Source organism: Malaclemys terrapin, chromosome 1 (assembly GCF_027887155.1).
Source record: "Malaclemys terrapin pileata isolate rMalTer1 chromosome 1, rMalTer1.hap1, whole genome shotgun sequence".
NCBI classification, from domain to species: Eukaryota; Metazoa; Chordata; order Testudines; family Emydidae; genus Malaclemys; species Malaclemys terrapin.
Genome location: NC_071505.1, coordinates 230,773,197 through 230,795,986, shown reverse-complemented (window position 1 = coordinate 230,795,986; position 22,790 = coordinate 230,773,197). Strand labels below are relative to the sequence as shown.

General features: G+C 39.7%; 1 protein-coding gene across 1 annotated transcript in view; it reads left to right on the top strand.

Moving 5' to 3' along the window:
• Positions 1-14,153, top strand: part of RP2 (RP2 activator of ARL3 GTPase) — a 43,635-nt gene extending 29,482 nt beyond the window's left edge. The window contains exons 2-5 of the mRNA XM_054008924.1: positions 3,311-3,976; positions 4,962-5,076; positions 6,281-6,366; positions 11,272-14,153. Coding sequence (XP_053864899.1) covers positions 3,311-3,976; positions 4,962-5,076; positions 6,281-6,366; positions 11,272-11,355 — 951 coding nt within the window. The 3' untranslated portion in view covers positions 11,356-14,153. The remainder of the gene's footprint in view (positions 1-3,310; positions 3,977-4,961; positions 5,077-6,280; positions 6,367-11,271) is intronic.
• The last annotated feature ends 8,637 nt before the right edge of the window (positions 14,154-22,790 follow it).

The window sequence follows — 22,790 nt, the reverse complement described above, 5'->3', positions numbered from 1 at the left end:
CCCTCTTCATCCAAGATTTCCTTCTCCTGGCTTAGTCCACTCTCAACTGGCACACGAGCCAACAAAGTACACAGGGGCTTTCCTAGTAGAGGTGGGGTTGCCACCGAGTATCGCGTCCAGCTCTTTGTAGGTTAGTCACCTGAGGGCAAGGCAGTAGAGTTCAAACTGATGGTGAGAGGTGAGAACAGGCATTGTGGGACACTTCCCGGAGGCCAATTGCAGCACTGTAATCACCACGATGTCTGCACTGGCACTGCAGTGCTGTAGCCCTGGCGCAGAAAGCTCTATGCCTCTCCTCGGGGTGGATTTTTATTTTAATTTTTTTTAGAGTGCTACAATGGCGCAGTTTCTGCGCACTAAGTGGTGTGGCAGTGTGTACACCTCTGGAGGTACAGCGCAGAAAGCTGCTTTACACTGGCAAGTTTCTGCGCAGTAGATGGGGGCCTTAGTTCTCAGCATGCATACATTTGACATTACTAGTGCTGTTGCACTCCAGACTGTCTTCAATGAATCAGAAAGCACCAAGGGAATTTTGTGAGGGGAAAATTAACGTTTTTGGGGAGTTTAAAAGCACTTCTGTGCAACTTGCCTCTTCCACCGTAGTTTCAGTTAACTTGGTCTTCATTTTTTGCTTTGCAATTTTCCTATAAAGGAAATTGACAAACTTCATGTTGTGACACAATAAAATCAAGGCAGTTAATTTGTGTTGCAACAATGCTTCTTTTGCATTTAACAATGCGCACTCTCTCGCTGGCATGTGAAATGTTAAGCACAATTGAGCACTCAATTCAGGAAGTCACAAGCTGACTGTTCATTCACTCTTAACACATATGATTATGACTAAGTGATTCAGGAACACTTGTTTCCACTAAGTCACTGTCACTTGAGATTGAACTACAAATTAGACTAAGCTTTATCGAATGACGCACTTTTTCTAGTTTTTACACAAGATTTTAAGAAAAACTAATTGTATTGAAATATGGTATGTCTACATGACTTCCTAAAGATATCTGAAGCTGCATTATTTTGAAGTCTTTATATATTTAAAAAAAAAAGCATATATTCATGCTGAACAGTGGAAGTCATAACTTAAACTTTCATCTTCTCCTTTCTTGGAGAGATCTTATCCTTTTGTTTCCACACTCCATTGTAACAGTTTATCCCAACACTATCCAAATTATTCCCTTGAAGTCTTCTATTAAACGCTTGCAATAAATATGAGCAAATGTGTGGGGTGGTGTGTGTGGTTGGTGGTTTTTTGTTTGTTTGTTTGTTTTTTAACTTCAGGTTCTCTGAATGCATTCTGTGAGACCTGCCACTGCTCTCTAGTCCATTTAAGTTCAAATCACAATAACATTTGTACCATTCCTGCCCAAAACAACTGTTGTGCTTTGAAACAGCACCACAGAGTGTAGTTCATGGAGTCCCCCTGGCACTGTACCACCCCTTCCTTGAAAGTCTCTGGAATGGTCACCGGTATTCCCCTGCTTTTCTCTTCTTAGCTTCCAGTTGTGGTGTAGTCTGGAGTGGTGTGCATTTGGGGGGAGAGTCCTGAAATTTGGTCTCTGTAATCATAATTGTTCGTTCTTTACTGATGAAAGTGTTTACCACATCATACAAGTTTAATAGTATTAGGAAATGTCTAGAGTTCAGCTGGGTTTGGGCCCCATTATTCTAGGCACTGTACAGACATAGAAAACAGTCTATGCCCCAAGAGTTTGCAGTAGTCTGAAAGCCAAGCTCATCTCCTTGTTACGGGGCTGTCTGTCTTAAGGCCTGCCAGCACAATTTAAGGAGACTGGCCAACTTGAGTTTACAAAGAAAAGGGAACAAAACTTTAGAAAGAACACGCCTCAGTGGCTGCATGTAGCACTCCATCAGACTAATTTTCTCTCTAGCTATCTACCATGTAAAAAAGAACATTTTTCTTGAAAAGATTATAAATTCCTTACTGAAGTCTTCAGTTTTAACATCTATTTTTGGATAAATCTCTTCTAAGATTTCCAGAGTGAGGAAGGATATTCTGGCAAGAGGCATTTCTGGATCTCGGCTCACTCGTGTCTATACCATTTTTCCTGCATTGTCTATGTAACCTTCTAAAATTGCATAGAGGGAGGTTATTCTTTTTGGAAAAATAGGACATGTAATACTCCTAAATCTGACTATATAGAACTTAGAATTACTAACAGCTTGGCAAATGCTCCAAGGCTATCAGGCTGACACTGGATATAGTATGGAGTTGAATGCCAGGCTTTTGATGTGACCTCTCATGTAAGAATATCCTACACTTTCAAGTGTTAAGTGATCAACTACTGTAAGATGCCATTTTAACACATACACACGAGGGCAGAATGGAAGCTGCTGTAACACTTAAACTTTCTTTATTCTTATGTAGCAAAAACTAACCTTAGTTATCTTGCAGTATAGCATTTGTTTCTCTGTTAAGTTCACTACCAAACCATAAATTGTAATTGGCTGATAATTAGTCATTCTCTTAACTGGATGAAGAGTCCTGTTTTAATGAACAACTTCCTTTTTTTTAAAAGGGGGCCCTCCTGAACAAGAGAGTGATGTCAGGAGACAGAGGCTATAAAGCTGACTTTGTGCCAGCCCAGCCAATGTTTGTCCACAGTCTCAATTAGAAAATCTGCATTCTCTATTAGCTATAGAGTATACAGTCTAGAGTAACAGTTTCCTGCCTTGTGATGTTGCAGGCTAGAGAGGGATAACTTTTTAACAAATGCAAAATATGCTGATCAAAATATTGCCCAATTCCTTGCCAGGGATCAGGTAGCGAGGTAGTGGAAGAAAAGACAAGCTGAAAAGCACGAAGACCCATGAGATGTGGGTATGCTGACCAGTATCTATGATAGATTTCTATTTCAGCAGCACCTAGGGTACATTGTACAGTGTGTAAACTACCGTATAAAAACATTGGAGAAGGGATTGTGCGCTCTTCGTAAGACAATCCATAGACCAGGCAGAGAAAGGGAGGGAGAAGGAAAAGATTGCCATCACATTGTATAGCTGAGGCATTGAAGCATGTTTTCCCCAAGATCATACGGGAAATCTGTGGTAGAGTCAGGAATTGAATCCAGATCTTTTAATAAAGGCACTGTCAGACCATCTTTCTGCCTCCCATTACCGACAAAATCCCAGACAAAAGTCTCTTCTGAAGAGGGGGTGTCCTGGCCAGTTCCATGATGCTCAGTCTCTGATTGAATTTAGTTTGTTCCGGTTTCTCTGCTTGTTCTTAATACCAGCTATTGCTTTTGTCACTTTTAAAACTATTGTTATATATTTTTCCTAGGTTGATCCCAAAGACTACACGTTTTCTGGACTTAAGGATGAAACTGTGGGTCGTTTACCTGGAAAAGTTGCAGGGCAACAATTTGTCATTCAGGACTGTGAGAACTGTAATATCTACATTTTTGACCATTCTGCAACAATCACTGTTGATGATTGTACAAGCTGCCGAATCTTTCTAGGACCCGTAAAAGGCAGTGTGTTTTTCCGTGACTGCAAAGATTGTAAATGCGTGGTGGCGTGCCAACAATTTCGCACCCGGGACTGCAGAAAGTTGGAAGTATTCTTGTGCTGTGCCACCCAACCCATTATCGAGTCATCCACAGGTATGAAATTTGGCTGTTTCCAGTACTACTATCCAGAGCTGGCTTTACAATTCAAAGATGCTGGACTGAGTATCTTCAATAACACATGGAGCAACATCCATGACTTTACACCAGTGTCCGGAGAAAACAATTGGAGTCTTCTACCTGAAGATGCCATAGTTCAGGATTATGTCCCCATTCCTACATCTGAGGAACTAAAAGTAATCAGAATTTCTACAGATACCATGAAGAGCATAATTCCAATAACCCGGGGTGGGAGGCAGAAGAGCAGTGAAGAATCATGTCTGGCAGTTTTCTTCGCTGGAGACTATACAACTGCAAATGCTAGAAAGTTAATTGATGAGGTAAGACACCTTTTTCTATTTCCAGCTTCTTGACTTTCCAATTTCATATCTTTTGGAATAAATTGCAAATTCTCATAGCTTATTGAAGTGAAGATACTGAAGTTCAAACTGGCTTGCTTCTGGATATCTACTAAAACACTTTTCAGTATCTAGTTTTGGTGTGTTGAAAAAATGTAAACTATGACCCCCAAACTTGTTTTTCATGATGCATTTTCTTGCATTGATTTGGGTATTTATAATGTACCCATAACTGCCATCTGAACATGAGCTGAGATTGTTCAATCTTATTCTGATACCTATCGAACTTGAGGGATATATGGGAGCACCAAAAGTTACTTTTAAAGTGCCATTTTATGTGCACAAGTAATTTATTTGTACTTGGGTAAGAGTCCAGTTGGAAGCTTTCTTGAAAGTATGGATACAATATCTTTACATAGCTTCTCTGTACAGAGAAGTGTTTTCCTTTTTAGAACTAAAACCATAAACTTGTGGATGGCTTAAAAAAAAAAAAAAATCTTGACTAGTAGATAAAAGCCAGATGCTGTAGTTGTGGGTTAGAGAGGAGCCTGATCCAGGTTTGGTGTCCGTTGCAGCTAAAGAAAAGCTAATGGTGTTAAACACCTTTGCAAGTCAGGCAGTTAGCTTCAGTAGCATTTGTAGATGCTCAGCACATGTAGTTTCAAATTAAAAAATGTACAAGAAAAAACTTTAGTTTCAGGTAGGGGAATAGAACAGAAGCAAAGATTGGATGTCTTCTTTTCATTCCATTCAATCTTCAGGTGTGGTGAAGAGAGTGCTTTTCCTTTGTAAACTAGGGAAGAAGAGAATAAATTGAGAAGATTTAATATTCAGAGGGGAAAATTGTGTATTCTATTCCCATGTAATTTATTTGGACTTTTGCTTTCAGAACAGCCAAACATCTGTCCTCACTATATATCAATGATATTAACAGCTGTTTAACATGGGTACCCTTGTTTATTAACAGATGACTGGCAAAGGCTTTTTGTTGGTTCAGACTAAGGAAGTTTCAATGAAAGCAGAGGATGCTCAAAGAGTGTTCCAGCAGAGTGCATCTGACTTCATCCCTTTGCTTGAAAAAGGTAAGGCTTCTTAAAATATCACTTAAAAGGTCTTTTTTTTGTTTGTCCTTCTCCCCCCCCCCCTTCTGACACTTAAAACTCAGTTTCTAGTCCATCTTAGTTTATTCCCTCTGGCTGTAGATAATACTTCAAAAGAAGGGAAATAGCTTGAGCCACAGGAGCAGTACAATCTATAGCTCACTGAAATCAATGGGAGGTCTTTCTATTTTTCTTCAGTAGGCTTTGCATCAGGCCCCGAATGAAGTGGTGAATTCCTTCCTGATCCCTCCAGGCAATGCTCCAAAGGGGATCTAACCCAGTGTGGTTCACTTCTAGTGACAGGACCACATGGGTCTAAGGCTATGGCAACCCAAATATCTAGCAGACCTTGTTCTCTTAGCTTAGGAAATAAATTCATGCTTTTAGATCCCGATCTTGCATGTTCAGTCCCTGCTGCTGGCAAACCACAAAGGTGTTGTATTAAATCTTTAATTCAAAAAGAAAAAAGCTAGAACTTGGCATGGCAGACTAAAATAGAATCCCAGTTTGTCATTAGCCATGATTCACTACCGTTAAAGGATTTAAAACAGAAGCGAATGCTGTTGAAGACCTCTAGCTTCAAAGTTAGTGTTCATATTTGTAAGTGGTGAAGTAGTCCCATTGTATACGTTCTTTGGAGAAATCAAATACAGCCATAGTGAGCAGTTAAGTATAGATTTTAGTCTTCCTAACGCTTAGCATACAAACCGCTTTGTTGTTGTTCTGCAAACATAGAATAGCAAAAGCTAAATAGCAAATTTCTGAAGGACTAGGTCCCATCCTAACGAACTTTGAGCCATCTCACAGCTGTCCATCAGTCAGCATGAATAAGAATCTCCGTACTATAAGACTTTCCTTCATTTTCTGGTCCGTTTATGACCAACTGCTTTTCAAGAAATTCAACTGGAAATCTGCATTGTTCAGTTGTTTCTACAGCAGCTGTTTTCCCAATATGGAATTGCAGATGTTTTCCTTTGTACACATCCTTTTTTCAGACAACGTTTGTATTTTTACAGCTCCATTACTAATCCTTATCATGGAGGATGATGGTTGCAATAGGAACTGTGAGGCTTTATGTGAACAAAACTCAGGGCTCTGAAAGGGATAAAGAAAACAGCCAATCTCTAATGTTCCATTTAAGATGGAAATCTAAAAAACATTATTAGAGGTGAAACTCTCTTTGTAGGTCCTGTTGTTGCTTTGGAGTTTAATGGAGATGGTGCCGTAGAAGGATGTCGAAGCATTATAAATGATGTCTTCAGTGGAACCAAGGTGAGCTATTTTCTCTTGAGGAAATAATTATGACCAGAATCTGCCTGAAAAATATTTCATGATCTAGAAACCTTATTTTTCATTTGCTAAGGTTTTGTCAGCCAGCAAGACCTGAAAACATCAGTCTTAATTTTTTGAAACTCACATAACTTAATTTACTCCAAAGAAAAGTACACTCACCAGCAGGAAGTAGGAAACTTTCCCTGCCAAGTGAAGTGGGGATGCTAAATCATCAATTTCTGAAGAACTTAAGCTTTCTATTTAAAACTTGTGGTTGCAAAAATAACTTACCTAATGTACAGTAAGGTAGGGCTGTGTTCTGGGACTTACAAAGTAGACCACGCTGGAGCAATCTGCTCTTAATTCTTGGCTGAGAAGTAGGATGAGACGGCTGTTTTTTCTGCAGAGTGATCCTAGATACCTTTCAAGTTCTACTGTATTTGTAAGACAGTCATGGTGCTAATCTAAAGATGGACCAAGGCTTTTCCCTAGAACTTAAACATCCTCATAGTTTAGCTTTCTCACACCACATTACCATTTTTCAGATAGCGTCTTCTTCATTTGTTCTAATAATGCTTTTTCTGGGATAGTGTTTGTAGTTTGTCTAAGTTCTTAATACATGAACATTTCAAAGGAGATGCATCATATGATACAGCAAGAAACTGAATAATATCCCAATAACCTTTAATCTGTTCGCTTAGCTTTTTTTATACCTCTTTGGGGCATACATTAAGCTAAGGGTATGTCTACACTGAAAACCTAAGTCAGCCTATATTAGGTTGACTTACAACCACTGCAGTAATTACATATGCATGTCTACACTACCCTCCTGGGGTCAGTGTTGCACATCCTCATGAGGAGTGCTTCCCCTGAACTAAGATGGGCAGTGTGGGGAGCTGAGCGCCTGGTCTCTCAGCTGCTGCCCCACAGGTTCCTGGGCTCCTGATGCGCTACCTCCCACCCCCATTCCCCACCAGGAACCAGGGGAAGCCACCTGGGGCTTCCTATCCCTGGGGAGCGGGGTTTAGCTGCCCTAACTTCTCGGGGGCCCCTGCCTGGGGGCAGGAGCAGCAGGGGGGAAGCTGCTGGGGCTTCTTGCCCCAGCTGGGAGCGGGGTCCAGCTGCTTAGCTCTTCAGGGAGTTGGGGGAAGCTGTGCTCTAGCTGTCCTGATTTCTCATCAGTTTCGTGGCTCCTGCCCTGAAATTGACAAGACAGCCAAAGTTGGGTGTAAGGGATGCAATATTTACACAGACACTGTGATGCCTCTTGTGGAGGTGGAGTAGTTATATTGCCGGTGTAGGGCACTTACATGGACAGGAGGAAATCTGTAGTGTAGACACTGCCAGAATTAGCCCTAAGGTGCCCAAAACTACTCCTTAGTTTTCCTCAAAAGAACAACTCCTTGACTTATTCAATCTGCCCAGTCTTTTGTTAGCAGCCTTTAAGTTGGTTTATTGTGAGAAGATGCCAACTTTTCAAGACCATTTTTCTTTATCCATTGTCATGAGCAATGTTCCTTCTAATTTTTTTCCCATCAGTGTGTGGAATGAATTTTATGTGCACCAATATCAAGGTACTGTGTGGATGTGCACCACCAGTAGAAACAAAAAACCTACATATAATTTTTTTTTTTAAGTTCCCATGGGGATAATTACTCCAGCCAGGACAGGTTAGGCATTTTAGAACTCACTATTCAAAGAATTTTATTTCTCTCTTATACTTAAATTTATGAAATGCACTGATCAGTCAAAACACTAAAATAACACTTTAGAAGAATAAAATTACAGAGAATATATGTGCATTGCAGGAAGTAACAAGAAGTAACAATAACACAAGTATGTGTTGGGAGGTGTGCGTGTGGCTGTCTCTTTAAGCACCAGAAAGCTCATTCAGACCTCAGCAGCTCCATCCTGCTCTTGAGTCCTGCCCCCCCATCCCCACTCTGCAGAGATGGGGTACATGAGCAGGGGTGGGAAGGGGATACCCTGACATCAGCACCCCCCCCCACTCTGTATAGCAAGCAGGAGGGTCCTGGGAGCAGCTGGCCAGGGGCTCCAAGGCAGAGGGCAGGAGCAATGCGGCTGCAGAGCAGCAGGGAGGAGGGGCACCTGAACACACATTGCTGGATGTGCATGGCTCTGCTAATCAAGTTCGCGGGACTTGATTGATTCTTGGGTGACCGCAACTTAAAGGGAACATAGTTCATAAGATCAACCATAGCACAGCCAGGCTTAAAACCAAACCAACGTAGGTCAATGAGACTAGAGAAATCCAGTTAGTTCTGATGTAGCCTTGCTACAACTTTATTGACTTTACCCAAAGAGGAAGTTGCCCTATGAATTTCTTAGCATAGAGTTGCTTGAGCAGTGGTCTAAAAATTGCTTCTTTGAGATGCTGGCATGCTTTTCTCCGGAAATGAGGTTGAAGTTGGTTGGCTATTCCCAGTTCCTTATTCTAGGTTACAGTTCCTTATTCAAAGGCTGAAGTTGTTTCAGTTATTATCAAATTGAATTACTTCTGAAAATGATATGGAATGGCATATCATGATGTTGGGTGTGGCCATGGACAGAGTATTAAAGTCCCCTTCTCCAACACTGTGTATTGTTAAAATTCTGATTACCTAGCTAATTTAACATGTACAAATGAGACAGTCTCTGGACTACCTTCAAGTAGCATGTCTGTGCCATCAATTCGAGACCTAAATCGGAAATGACACCCTGCTTTCTCACTTAAAGCTGATTTCTACACACAGCACTCTTCCCTGGAAAACTTCATGCTCTCATCCATGTGAAAATGCTTGTTGCATTAAATAAGTAACTGGAACATGGGGTTGTCTGAGAAATATTTTTGTTTGCACATAGTCCAAAGACCATTTACATAATAAAACAAGCATTTGTGTAATGAAGGATTTTTTCCCCATAATTTAACTTTTAAAATGCATATTATGAAATATATTTCATATCACTTTTAGTAGGAAACACAACTTTTTAATTATGGAAATAACCAACTTCAGACTTGCTTCTGCAAGGAGGTATTCTCCACTTCAGAAATGGTTCTAGCACCACTCTGCTGGCCTTCACCAACCAGCTGGGGCATGGATCAGTTTACATCTCTTGCTCAGGGGTATGCAGAATGTGCCACTGACTGAAACTCTATCAGGAAAAACTCACCACCTCCATATACAAATCTAATACCATGGAGAGCACGCTTGGATTCTAAACAGGCTATTTTATCTGCAAGATTTGAAGAGTGCTGTTAGAAATACTTAATTTGGTCACTGGGTGTAAACAACTGTGATTAACTAGATTCTTCACCTGAAACAATTCTGGTCACCACTCTGGATGTTTGTAGGGGTCATTGTAAGAAGTCATTCATTATTAGTTGCACAGCCACAGTTCACACTTACAAAAAATTCTGGTAAGTGGTCTGACTTTAGACTGAAATTTCTGCCATAGGTGCATTATTCACATTGGAAGAAGTTAACTGTTAAGGATTGGACTTCACTCAGTTCAGTTACTGGCTCTACCATAGGCTTCCTTTGTGATGTTGGACAGTCACTTAATCTCTCTGTCGAAGATTGCCATTTTACGGATGGGGGTTATGCTGCTCCCCAGTTTTGTCTTGATACAAAGCTTTTGCGGTCTGTCTGAAAACCATGATGTCCTGTGAGGACAAGTGTGGGAGGAAAACGGTCTTAAAGACCCATTGTATTCATGGCCAAAAATGGATCATGATATCCAACCAAAGCATTAATAGATCTATTAGATATTATTCCTTATTGGGGGTCAGAGGCTCCATGTTAACTGGACTCTGAAAGTGGATCATCAAAATAGGCCTTTTGCACTGACAGGAGAGGTGTTTATCCTGATATCAAAATGAAGGAGGGTAGTGGTTGGCCCAATATAAGAACACAAACCCTTCTCTCCAATCTCATCGCAAAACTAAGATTGAGAGCTGGAGTTGAGCTTGATGTTAGCTGGGACAGTGTTATGTTCTGGTATGGTGATCCTGAGATGTTTGAGCTTGAATGATCACCGAGAATGATCAGTCTCTAATTTTGATACCTTGGATAACTCAGTCACTGTACATTGTCATTTAGTCACATCTTAACTTCCTCCTAGGATGCATAAAATAGACTCTCTAAAATCCAGCTTTGGGTTGGAAGACAAACTTGCTTTTTAAGGCTAGATATAAACTGCCAAACCATTTCCCTGATAACTTACATTGCATTGTTTTAGATATATCTTGGCTGCCTGATGGATGCAGGCAGGCTTAGTTAATTAACTAAAATCAATATATTTTTTTTTCAACTATCTTCAAGGACAGCTACTTTGCACAATTAGAGTTTTTTGTAAAATTTTAAATATTAAACAATTTGGATGTTGGCAAAAAGTTGGAAACCACTTTTGCTGAGAAAGTACTTCTGAAATTTTGAAAATATACCCGAGGAGGTATATGTGGGAGAAGAGGAGAGAAATGCCTTTCTCGGTTTTGTGTGGCTTGGGAGGGAGGGGAAAGTGGTGGAGTACTTGCTCTGTTTCCTTAAGTGAGTTTGATGGTACCTCATAGCTTTTCTTCCCCCTACAGGATGATGGTTGAAGTGACTTTTAAATAGTCTAGTCTAAAATTTTAAAACTGTGTTTTAGGATGGACTGCTTAAACAGGAGCTATTTTCTATAAGGGAAAGATCGTTTTGCTTGACAAATGAAGTCTCGAATTTCTTTGCTTCATATACTGAGTCCTGAAACTATTTTAATTTCCTTTAAAAAATGAATTATGCCTGTTATATGAATAAATCTCTAGAAATACAAACATTTGTCATGTAAGGCTCTTGAATGAGCAGAGATGACTTGCATTTGTATATATCCGTGACAAGTAACTACTTCCTTGTTTCAAATATATAGGTTTTTGCATCGGAGAACAAAGCTTCCGCCTCTCAAGATGTAGACAGCTTCTACAACTTTGCTGACATGCAGATGGGAATGTGACTTGAAGATGTTCTTCTGCATGACCTGTCTCACCACTTGGATATAGCTTTGGTTTGACTGTGTAATGCTGCATTAGTAGCAAAAGTGTGTGGGGTTTTTTTTCTGATTGACCTTTGTATTGCATATGTTTTTTTATAAAAGGAATTGGTAAATTTAATACTGCATCATGTGAATTACAACGAACAATGTAGTTTCACATGTACATGTGATACTTATGTACCACTTAAGAAACAACACACTTTCTAGTAATTTATGATTCTAGTGAAACTTTAATTCTATTCTGATGTGAACATTCCTCAAATCTTTTCATTTGTAGGATTTTTAGAAAGTAGGTACAATGCTAGACCACATTTTATGTATTTTAAAAAAAGTAATTTCTTAACTGAAACACACTGCTGCCGGTATGTGTCAATGGTATGTTAGAGAAGGTAACTTTGTCGAATTCACAGTACTTTCCCATACGCAAAATTATCTTAATCAGGAAAAATGTCATTGCTAACTGAGCTAAAGTTTCTTCAATTGTTTTCTTTTAAATAGCATGCTTTCACAGCTGACTTTACTCTGCTTCAGTCTTTGTATTCATAAAAAAATTAATTGCACCAAGTGTTCTATAGCAGATAGTCTTAAATGTTAATGTACTATACTAACATTAATTTGAATTACATTAAAAATAGTGTAAAGAGCCTGGGAGCTATGCTGCAGATGCTTTGTGCCCTCTCCTCCCAGCCCCCCGTTTAGGAGTGTCTCCAGTGGTATAGTGGCTCCTGTCTCATCTCTCTTTTGGGCTAGTGTAGAAGATAAGCCTGAGGCTTCCTTATAACCCAGCTGCCATAATGGGTCTTTGACAACTGCCATTGTTTAGACCACACCACAGCCTAGAATCGGGGAGATACTTTTCAAGCAGTGTTTGGATGCATGCACCTCCACTGAGTGTGCTCCTCCCATCATGATGAAGGATATGGACACAGATCTCTAGTGGCTGCAGATAATTGATTGACTGTAAAACTAACATTAGTCAGTTACTTCTAGAAACAGACCGAGAAAGCATTAATTTGAGACTAAAGGAATGTAACTTTTTTTTACTATAGCTGTCTGACTTGTAGTTTTTTTTAATAGATGAGCTATGTAGTATTCCTGGTGGCATTTACTAGATGCATCATTTCAGCATAAGAACGTTCACTACAACGTAATGAATCTTAATGCATACACATGAGAATATTGGATCCTCAACATTCAGATTGAGCTTCTGCAAGGTTTTACAAGAGTTCAGATTAGGGTTCCATAGGCCCTCTATTCAGACAGCAGAAACTTAGCTTCATTATGTCACAAATTTACTGGACTTATCAACTGACTGCTCTCCTATCATATGAGGTGCAAACCCACAACTATTCAGATTCGATGTGACTTGCTGGTGTAAACATAAGCTTCCCAGTACCATTTAATGTAAAATGCTATGTTGTGATTTTCCTTTTAAAAAAGAAAAAACAAAAAAAAACCTCATTGACTTTATATAGTCTGGTAGTTTTATCCTCCAGCCATCTTGCAAATAGAGCAGGAAATGACTGTCTTGATAGTCAGTCAATGCTGTGGCTTCAGAATACCAAAGGAGGCTGGTTGAAATACTTCGGGATTGGTGAAGGAAAGAAAGGGGTATGTCCGTCTGCATTACTCCCAGCCTTTGCAAGGGCCATAATGTAAATAAGAGTATATGTAGGTTCTGAAGTCTGCCGTTTTGCTGTCACTAGATAATGCATGCTCTTAACTCCACTTTTTTTTAATAGAAGGAAGGTACACAAATTGAAAGGAAACTTTTTCCTTCTATCTCTAGAGAAGGAGCATCTCTTGAGCTGACTAATTTGTAAACTGTGCTGATGCTCAGAAAAATCTGCCATGGACATGGTAGGGTTCTGTTTTGATTTGACAGGTCAAAACAAGATTATTCTGCCATTAAATACTAGTTGGTGGTAGAAATTAGTACGTTTTTTTTATTTGGAAGTGGTCATTCAAATTATCATTCCAGTATACTGCATCTGCCATGCTGAGACTTGGGTGGAGGGTAAAATGTTTCAGTAAATGGAGTGGAAATGATATTGACCACACAACAGATCTTTCTGTCCTGATGTATGTTTCTATCCTGACAGTCACTATGCTTTAGAATCCTGCATGCGATATATTTCAAACCTGTCTTCATGTAATAAACTGTCTAAATATAATTGGTCATCCTATTCTTAAACCCTTTTGTGATCAGTACATTAAGCCATGTGCTATATGTAAACGAGGATTTAGTTCTTCTCTTCCCCCCCACCCCCACCCAGAACAATTTCTGCTTGTTAATCAGGGTGAAGTTCTGTTTTTAATTGTCTGTACAGGAATGAGTAACTAGTTCTGCATTAACTTTCATATGACAAACAGATTTAGGTTTGAAATATTGGGGAAATTTCCACCAACTTAAGGAAAATGCTGTTTTTACAAGTGGTGGGTAACTAAACTGTCAAATGCAATTAAAGGGTTTTTCTTTTTATAGCACTCTTGTTTCTTTTGTAATATTTAAATACCTAATGGAATTATAACTGCTTGATAACAGTATATTTCTGAATCTTTGAACTTTATTTAATAAACCTTACTGCTAACAAATATTAGGAACACTTCTATTCCTAATGAAGTAAGCTCACCTCAGTTGTTATATGTATAGTGTAACAGTATTTGCTTCATGCAGCTTTTTGTATATTTTGATAGTTTTTGTATGTAATTTGTCTAGTAGTTGTGAAATGTGACTTGCAATAAACATTTTCAAAACAGTTCATTTCATAAGAATTTAAAATACTCTATGCAGTAGTATAGCTAAAACTGTATTTTAAAAATGTTAACTGATATATAGTAGTTAAAGGGGAGGAATTTTAAACTGTCAAATTACTTACTACTTAGTGGAGAAAGCACTGAGCTGGTTTTTGTAGTCATCAGCTCATCTCAAAAGATGAGGGTTTTTTTTGTTTTGTTTAGCCAACCATTTATGTAGTAAATATAGAAATGAGTTGCTACTGAGGAACAGTAGCTATGCTGGGGAAAGAACCTGAGAATGGCTATACTGGGTCAGACCAATGATCCATCTAGCCCAGTATCCTGTCTTCCAACAGTGGCCAATGCCAAGTGCTTAAGAGGGGAATGAACAGAACAGGCAATTATGGGGTGATCCATCCCGTTGCCCATTCCCAGCTTCTGGCAAAGAGAGGCTAGGAGACACTTCAGAGCATGGTTTTGCATCCCTGCCTATCCTGGCTAATAGCCATTGATGGACTTTATCTTCCATGAGTGTATAGAGTGGGGGTGTGGTGTGGTGTTTTTTTTTTTTTTGGAACCCTTTTATAGTCTTGGCCTTCACAACATCTTCTGGCAAAGAGTTCCACAGGTTGACTGTGCATTGTGTGAAGAAATACTTCCTTTTGTTTGTTTTAAACCTGCAGCCTATTAATTTCATTTGGTGACCCCTAGTTCTTGTGTTATGAGAAGGAGTAAATAACATTTTCTTATTTACTTTTTCCACACCAGTCGTGATTTTATAGACCTCTATTATATCCCCCTTAGTTGTCTCTTTTCCAAGATCAGAAGTCCCAATCTTATTAATCTCTCCTCCATAGGGAAACTGTTCCATACTCCTAATCATCCCCCCCTTTTTTGTGCCTTTTCCAGTTCCAATATATCTTTTTGAGATTGGGGGCGTAACCAGATCTGCACGCAGTATTCAAGATGTGGGCATACCCTGAGTTTATATAGAGGCAATATATTTTCTGTCTTCTTATCTATCCCTTTCTTAATGATTCCTACCATTGTTAGCTTTTTTGACTGCTGCTGCACATTGACCAGACGTTTTCAGAGAACTATCCACATTGACTCCAAGATCTGTTTCTTGAGTGGGACATCATTTTATATGTACAGCTGGGATTGTTTTCCAATGTGCATCACTTAATTTTATCTGCCATTTTGTTGCCCAGCCATCCAGTTTTGTGAGATCCCTTTGTAATTCTTTGCGGTGTGTGACTTAACTATCTTGAGTAGTTTTGTATCATCTGCCAATTTTGCCAGCTCATCATTTACCCCCTTTTTCCAGATCATTTATGAATAGGTTGAACCGTAATGGTCCCAGTACAGACCCCTGAGGGACACAAGTGTGATATTAGCAAGGGTATAAAAATCTTAAATTGATAAAAGGCAGAGATACAATCATGCCCTTTACAAAAATGGAGAAATCTACCCATGCGTGGGCTAAAACTGTAGAAGTGATGCAAAAGGAACACAGCTTTAGAAATTCAGTTACTAAGCTTTCTGCAGGCTATTTAAATTATATCAGTAATATTTAACAATTGAGCTAGCCTTTTTTGCACTTGATTTCTTATTGCTAAAGCTGATGGGAGTGTATTTTGGGAGGATTATTGCACTGGTCATGTAATATAATTTCTCCCTTCTCAAAGCATTGGAGGCATGCAAAACTTTCCCAGAAATGTTCTGCCTCTCAGTAGTTGAATGACTACCGTATTCCATTAGATTATTTTTAGAAACATTATGGCATGACTAATGTGCAAATAGGAGCTATTTACTGTTTCCTAGTCAATTAAACAAAGACCAGGTGCTGGAGTTACATGTGTAGGCCCTGCACAATCAAGCTTGTACCTACTTTACCAAAAAAAAAAAAAAACCCTGCAAAAATGCAATGCATTATTAAATTGTGTATATTCATCTTTGGACATGTGTAAGAAGCAAATTGTTTTCCTGGTGTAAGTATTAATCTGAGTTAATAACTAGTAGTACAAACTGAGAGCTAGTTCTTCTAGTAAACAAATGTTGTGCTTGTTTAATAAATGAGACTTGAAGGCTAGGAGTAGCTCTTGAAAAGCAGCATCCAAACTCTCCTTATATGTAAACATACATGTAGAGAGATATTTGTAGAAGATTGTAATTTAGAGATGCTCCCTCGTAAGGGACAGTATTATGAACACAGAAATTTGGAGATGTGCCCTGGAGATAGGGACTGGTAACACTACAGGGCTTGTTCAGTAGCTCACCAGATGCTCTCCAGTTTGTTTTTATTAAAATTTTATTCTTTTCTCATTCACTGGTTTGTTATTTAGTGAACCCCAAGATTGTTACATGGTGTCAGAAGTGCTGAATGAGAAGGAAACTGCGGTCATTTTGAACTCCAGTGTTTGCAACTGAAAGCAGACACAAGGGGAGGCACCAGAGAAGCACATGGAGCACCAGGCATGAGGCTTTTGCATGCATTTAGCAAGCAATATAATAGCTTGACTAGCTTAAGAAGAGAGGAAAAGCCCAAAATAGATGTGTTGCAACATCCATCCATCCAGTCTGCAATTGTCAGACAATGTTGCAGAGAACTGGAAAATGTTTAGATAGAGATTTGAATTGTGTTTAGCAGCCCTAGAGGCAAAGGAGAAAAATGATCAAGTGAAATCTTTTTTTTTTCCTCTTTTTTCCCCCCCCTCCCCCCCCATGTTTTGGGAGGAAGCATTGGATATTTATAACAACTTTAAGTTTGAAAAAGGCGAAAGCATGAAGTTAAGTAAAATACTGACTAAATTTGAAGAACATTGCATGCCAAAAAGGAATAAAACATAAGATATGTTTTTACAGGCTTGCGCAAAGAAAAAGACACCATAGAGCAATATGTCACAGAATTAAGGAAATGCAGTAAAACCTGTGACTTTGGTGAGATGACAGTCTGTGGCCAGAGCCAGAATCAGTTGGGGTGTTAAAGAGGATGTGTTGACAGAGAGAGAGTGCTTTGTGGAAACTTCACTTTAGAAAAAGTTCTCCAAATATGTAGGGCAGCAGAAACTGTGACAGCCCAAGCCAAAGAACTGAATTCACCAGAAGGGGTTATCCAAGTACTAAGTACAAACGAATATAGTCAGAATAGGTCAAATCAAAGAGTGGAACCATTTGCTACGAAAACCACGTCTAGAGGGAAAATTGGACACAGGCGGTCATGTGGAAGGTGTGGATCACAGCATAGCCCCAAACAGTGTGTTGCCTTTGGGAAACTCTGTCAAAACTGGGGAAAATAATCATTTTTGCAAAATGCTGCAGATCCTAAATGCAGAAAAGTCATGTGTAGTCAGTTAAAAACCGTCTCATTGAGGAGTTTTTTATAGATGTACTGGGATTTATCCTGATGAGAAGGACTGGATACTGCATACGACAGTGAATGGAATTCCACTGAAACTGGACACAGGAGCTCAGGTTCGTGTTCTGTCTGAACAAGATTTAGAGACTATAAATAAGACCAAAACTGGGAGCAACAAAAATAAAAGTAACTGGTTATTCTGGAACAACTAAACCAGTGAAGGGGTGGTGCATTGCTAATATCAACCATAAAAACACCATCTACAAGCAGGCTCCCTTTCATTGTAGTGCCAAAGGAAGTGACACCAATTTTAGGTCTGGCTGCATGTGAGAAACTCAATCTGGGTGCTCTCACTACACGATCATATTGAACTTGGCTATGAGGCATTCTGTTGGGAATACCATGACATGTTTCAAGGGTTGGGTTGCTCACAGGATGAACATACGATCTGGCTAAGCATGCAGGTCCTTCCAGTTATCCATCCCTGTAGAAAGGTGCCATTGGCACCCCATGATAAACTCAAGGCTGAGCTTGCAAGGATGGAAGCAATGCAAGTAGCACAAAAAATTGAGGAGCCAACAGAATGGATGAGCTCCCTAGTTGTCATGGAGAAAAGTAATAGCCAGCTATGCCAGAGACTTCTCTTAGGGGAGAGTCTAATGATAGAGAATCTCCAGGTTATAGTCAGGAGCAGAGGATGGAAGAGGATAAAGTAGGGGCCAGATCAGATGATAAACATTCACATAAAAAAGAATCTGATACATCAGAAAAGGGCAGACAAATAGTGACAAGTTTTTAAAGTGCTTGTACACAAATGCTAGAAGTCTAAATAATAAGATGGGTGAACTAGAGTGCCTTGTGATAAAGGAGGATATTGATATAATTGGCATCACAGAAACCTGGTGGACTGAGAGCAATCAATCGGACACAATCATTCCGGGGTACAAAATATATCGGAAGGACAGAACAGGTCGTGCAGGGGGCGGGGGGAGTGGCACTATATGTGAAAGAAAATGTACAATCAAATGAAGTAAAAATCTTAAGCAAATCTGCATGTTCCATAGAATCTCTATGGATAGAAATTTCATGCTCTAATAAGAATATAACATTAGGGATTTATTATTGACCACCTGACCTGGACGGTGATAGTGATGATGAAATGCTAAGGGAAATTAGAGAGGCTATCAAAATTAAGAACTCAATAATAGTGGGGGATTTCAATTATCCCCATATTGACTGGGAACATTTCACTTCAGGACAAAATGCAGAGATAAAATTTCTCGATACTTTAAATGACTGCTTCATGGAGCAGCTGGTACGGGAACCCACAAGGGGAGAGGCAACTCTAGATTTAGTCCTGAGTGGAGCACAGGAGCTGGTCCAAGAGGTAACTATAGCAGGACCGCTTGGAAATAGTGACCATAATACAATAGCGTTCAACATCCCTGTGGTGGGAAGAACATCTCAACAGCCCAACACTGTGGCATTTAATTCAAAAGGGGAGCTATGCAAAAATGAGGGGGTTAGTTAAACAGAAGTTAAAAGGTACAGTGACTAAAGTGAAATCCCTGCAAGCTGCATGGGCGCTTTTTAAAGACACCATAATAGAGACCCAACTTCAATGTATACCCCAAATTAAGAAACACAGTAAAAGAACTAAAAAAGAGCCACCGTGGCTTAACAACCATGTAAAAGAAGCAGTGAGAGATAAAAAGACTTCCTTTAAAAAGTGGAAGTCAAATCCTAGTGAGGCAAATAGAAAGGAGCATAAACGCTGCCAAATTAAGTGCAAGAATGTAATAAGAAAAGCCAAAGAGGAGTTTGAAGAACGGCTAGCCAAAAACTCCAAAGGTAATAAAATGTTTTTTTAAGTACATCAGAAGCAGGAAGCCTGCTAAACAACCAGTGGGGCCCCTTGATGATCGAGATACAAAAGGAGCGCTTAAAGATGAGAAAGTCATTGCGGAGAAACTAAATGGATTCTTTGCTTCAGTCTTCACGGCTGAGGATGTTAGGGAGATTCCCAAACCTGAGCTGGCTTTTGTAGGTGAAAAATCTGAGGAACTGTCACGGATTGAAGTGTCACGAGAGAAGGTTTTGGAATTAATTGATAAACTTAACATTAACAAGTCACCGGGACCAGATGGCATTCACCCAAGAGTTCTGAAAGAACTCAAATGTGAAGTTGCGGAATTGTTAACTAAGGTTTGTAACCTGTCCTTTAAATCGGCTTCTGTACCCAATGACTGGAAGTTAGCTAATGTAACGCCAATATTTAAAAAGGGCTCAAGAGGTGATCCCGGCAATTACAGACCGGTAAGTTTAACGTCTGTACCAGGCAAATTAGTTGAAACAATAGTTAAGAATAAAATTGTCCGACGCATAGAAAAACATAAACTGTTGAGCAATAGTCAACATGGTTTCTGTAAAGGGAAATCGTGTCTTACTAATCTATTAGAATTCTTTGAAGGGGTCAACAAACATGTGGACAAGGGGGATCCAGTGGACATAGTGTACTTAGATTTCCAGAAAGCCTTTGACAAGGTCCCTCACCAAAGGCTCTTATGTAAATTAAGCTGCCATGGGATAAAAGGGAAGGTTCTTTTATGGACTGAGAACTGGTTAAAAGACAGGGAACAAAGGGTAGGGATAAATGGTAAATTCTCAGAATGGAGGGATAAATAGTGGTGTTCCCAAAGGGTCAGTCCTCGGACCGATCCTATTCAACTTATTCATAAATGATCTGGAGAAAGGGGTAAACAGTGAGGTGGCAAAGTTTGCAGATGATACTAAACTGCTAAAGATAGTTAAGTCCAAAGCAGACTGTGAAGAACTTCAAAAAGATCTCTCAAAACTAAGTGACTGGGCAACAAAATGGCAAATAAATTTAATGTGGATAAATGTAAAGTAATGCACATTGGAAAAAATAACCCCAACTATACATACAATATAATGGGGGCTAATTTAGCTACAACAAGTCAGGAAAAAGATCTTGGAGTCACTGTGGATAGTTCTCTGAAAATGTCCACGCAGTGTGCAGAGGCGGTCAAAAAGGCAAACAGGATGTTAGGAATCATTAAAAAGGGGATAGAGAATAAGACTGAGAATATATTATTACCCTTATATAAATCGATGGTACGCCCTCATCTCGAATACTGCGTACAGATGTGGTCTCCTCATCTCAAAAAAGATATACTGGCACTAGAAAAGGTTCAGAAAAGGGCAACTAAAATGATTAAGGGTTTGGAACGGGTCCCATATGGGGAGAGATTAAAGTGGCTAGGACTCTTGAGCTTGGAAAAGAGGAGACTAAGTGGGGATATGATAGAGGTATATAAAATCATGAGTGATGTGGATAAGGAAAAGTTATTTACTTATTCCCATAATACAAGAACTAGAGGTCATCAAATGAAATTAATAGGCAGCAGGTTTAAAACAAATAAAAGGAAGTTCTTCTTCACGCAGTGCACAGTCAACTTGTGGAACTCCTTACCTGAGAAGGTTGTGCAGGCTAGGACTATAACAGAATTTAAAAGAGAACTGGATAAATTCATGGTGGTTAAGTCCATTAATGGCTATTAGCCAGGACGGGTAAGGAATGGTGTCCCTAGCCTCTGTCTGTCAGAGGATGGAGATGGATGGCAGGAGAGAGATCACTTGATCATTGCCTGTTAGGTTCACTCCCTGTGGGGCACCTGGCATTGGCCACTGTCAGGAGACAGAATACTGGGCTAGATGGACCTTTGGTCTTACCCGATACAGCCTTTCTTATGTTCTTATGTTCTTAGACCTCAAGTCTATAAAGAGAACATTTCAAACTGCCAACCAGAGAAGAGATTATGGCTCAATTTGCAAATACTCAATATTCTTCTTTGAGTGATTGCTCATATTGATTCCAATTAGGGTGTGCGCGGGCCATGTGCACAGTCATTGGAAAGTTTTCCCTGAGTAGTTCCCATGGGATTGGGTGTGGAGCCCTTGGAATGGCATCTTCATGGTGCTGAATATATGCCCCGGCTGACCCAGCCCCTCCTCAGTTCCTTCTTACTGCCAGTGGTGGCTCGGCCAAAGCACCCCCAGTGCTGGGCAGGCAGCACGGTCCCAGTGCCAGGAGGACGGGTAGCATGGCACAGCCCCAGGGGCACACTGCGGCCCCCAGCCTTTGGCACAAAGGGAACAGCAGGCAGGATGGAACCTGGGGGTGGAGTATGGGAAGGGGGACATCAGGCTGTTTGGGAAGGCAGAGCCTTCCCGTGCCTACAATACCTGCTGCCCATGCTGAAAGGCATCCTCATACTTCACTACTTATAATACAAATAATGTTTTAGTAGCCCTTGCTAATAAACAGGGACAAAATTATTCTTTGAGATATTTAAGACTATTGGCTCTGAACATTTGGATATGTATTTTACTTGTCTTAAATGTTTCCATGTTTGTAAGTACTTAGGTTTCATTAATGTAGATTTCTTTTTCATGCATGCATCTTCACTGTAGTGGTAGTCACAACCTTATGTCTTTAAACTGGTGAAGGTCCACCTTTTGGTATGGGTTTTTGAAGGGATTTTATAAAGCTTGCAGGTGATATTGGTGTGAATTTTTTAAGAAATACCAGAATGCCACAGATGCGTATTTCATAAAGTGCATGTGCATGTCTCAGATGCATATTTTAAAACTTTTCCCTTTATCACTAAACTCCTGTGCCATTCTTGCTCCTCCTAATTATTGAGAGGGCTTTCCAAGCCTACAAGAATTACTGTGAAATTTAGGAGGTCAGCAGCAACAGGAAGCCCAGTGCACACTTTAAATTACACATTTTGTTTGTGTCCAATATGACTAAACATTTATCTTGGGGGATTAACAAAAAGATTAACAAAAAAAGTGCTAATCAGACATTGCATTGTATCCTGGAGCTCTATGAGCACAAGGTTTGATAGTCCACCAAAGGTAGTAAATTCTGGAGTGGGGACTTGCTGTGTGCTGGCCGAAAAGTTCTATCCTTAAGAAATTGTAAAAAGTATCTCATCTGATTTCTACTACCATAATGATGTAGAAGTCAAGAGACAATTTGATAAAAGACTGAGAGATATTTAACTTCTTTCAGAAGGAGTGTCAAATTTGATGCAAAGCACTATACACAAATACCATTGAAATAAGCGGGAATTCTGTGCAAGGGGTGTTTAAGATTGGGCTTGAGGTCTGTATTTCATAGAAATATAGGGCTGAAAGGGACCTCAAGAGGTCATCTAGTCCATTCCCCTGCACTGAGGCAGGAATAAGTATACTTGGACATCCCTGGCAG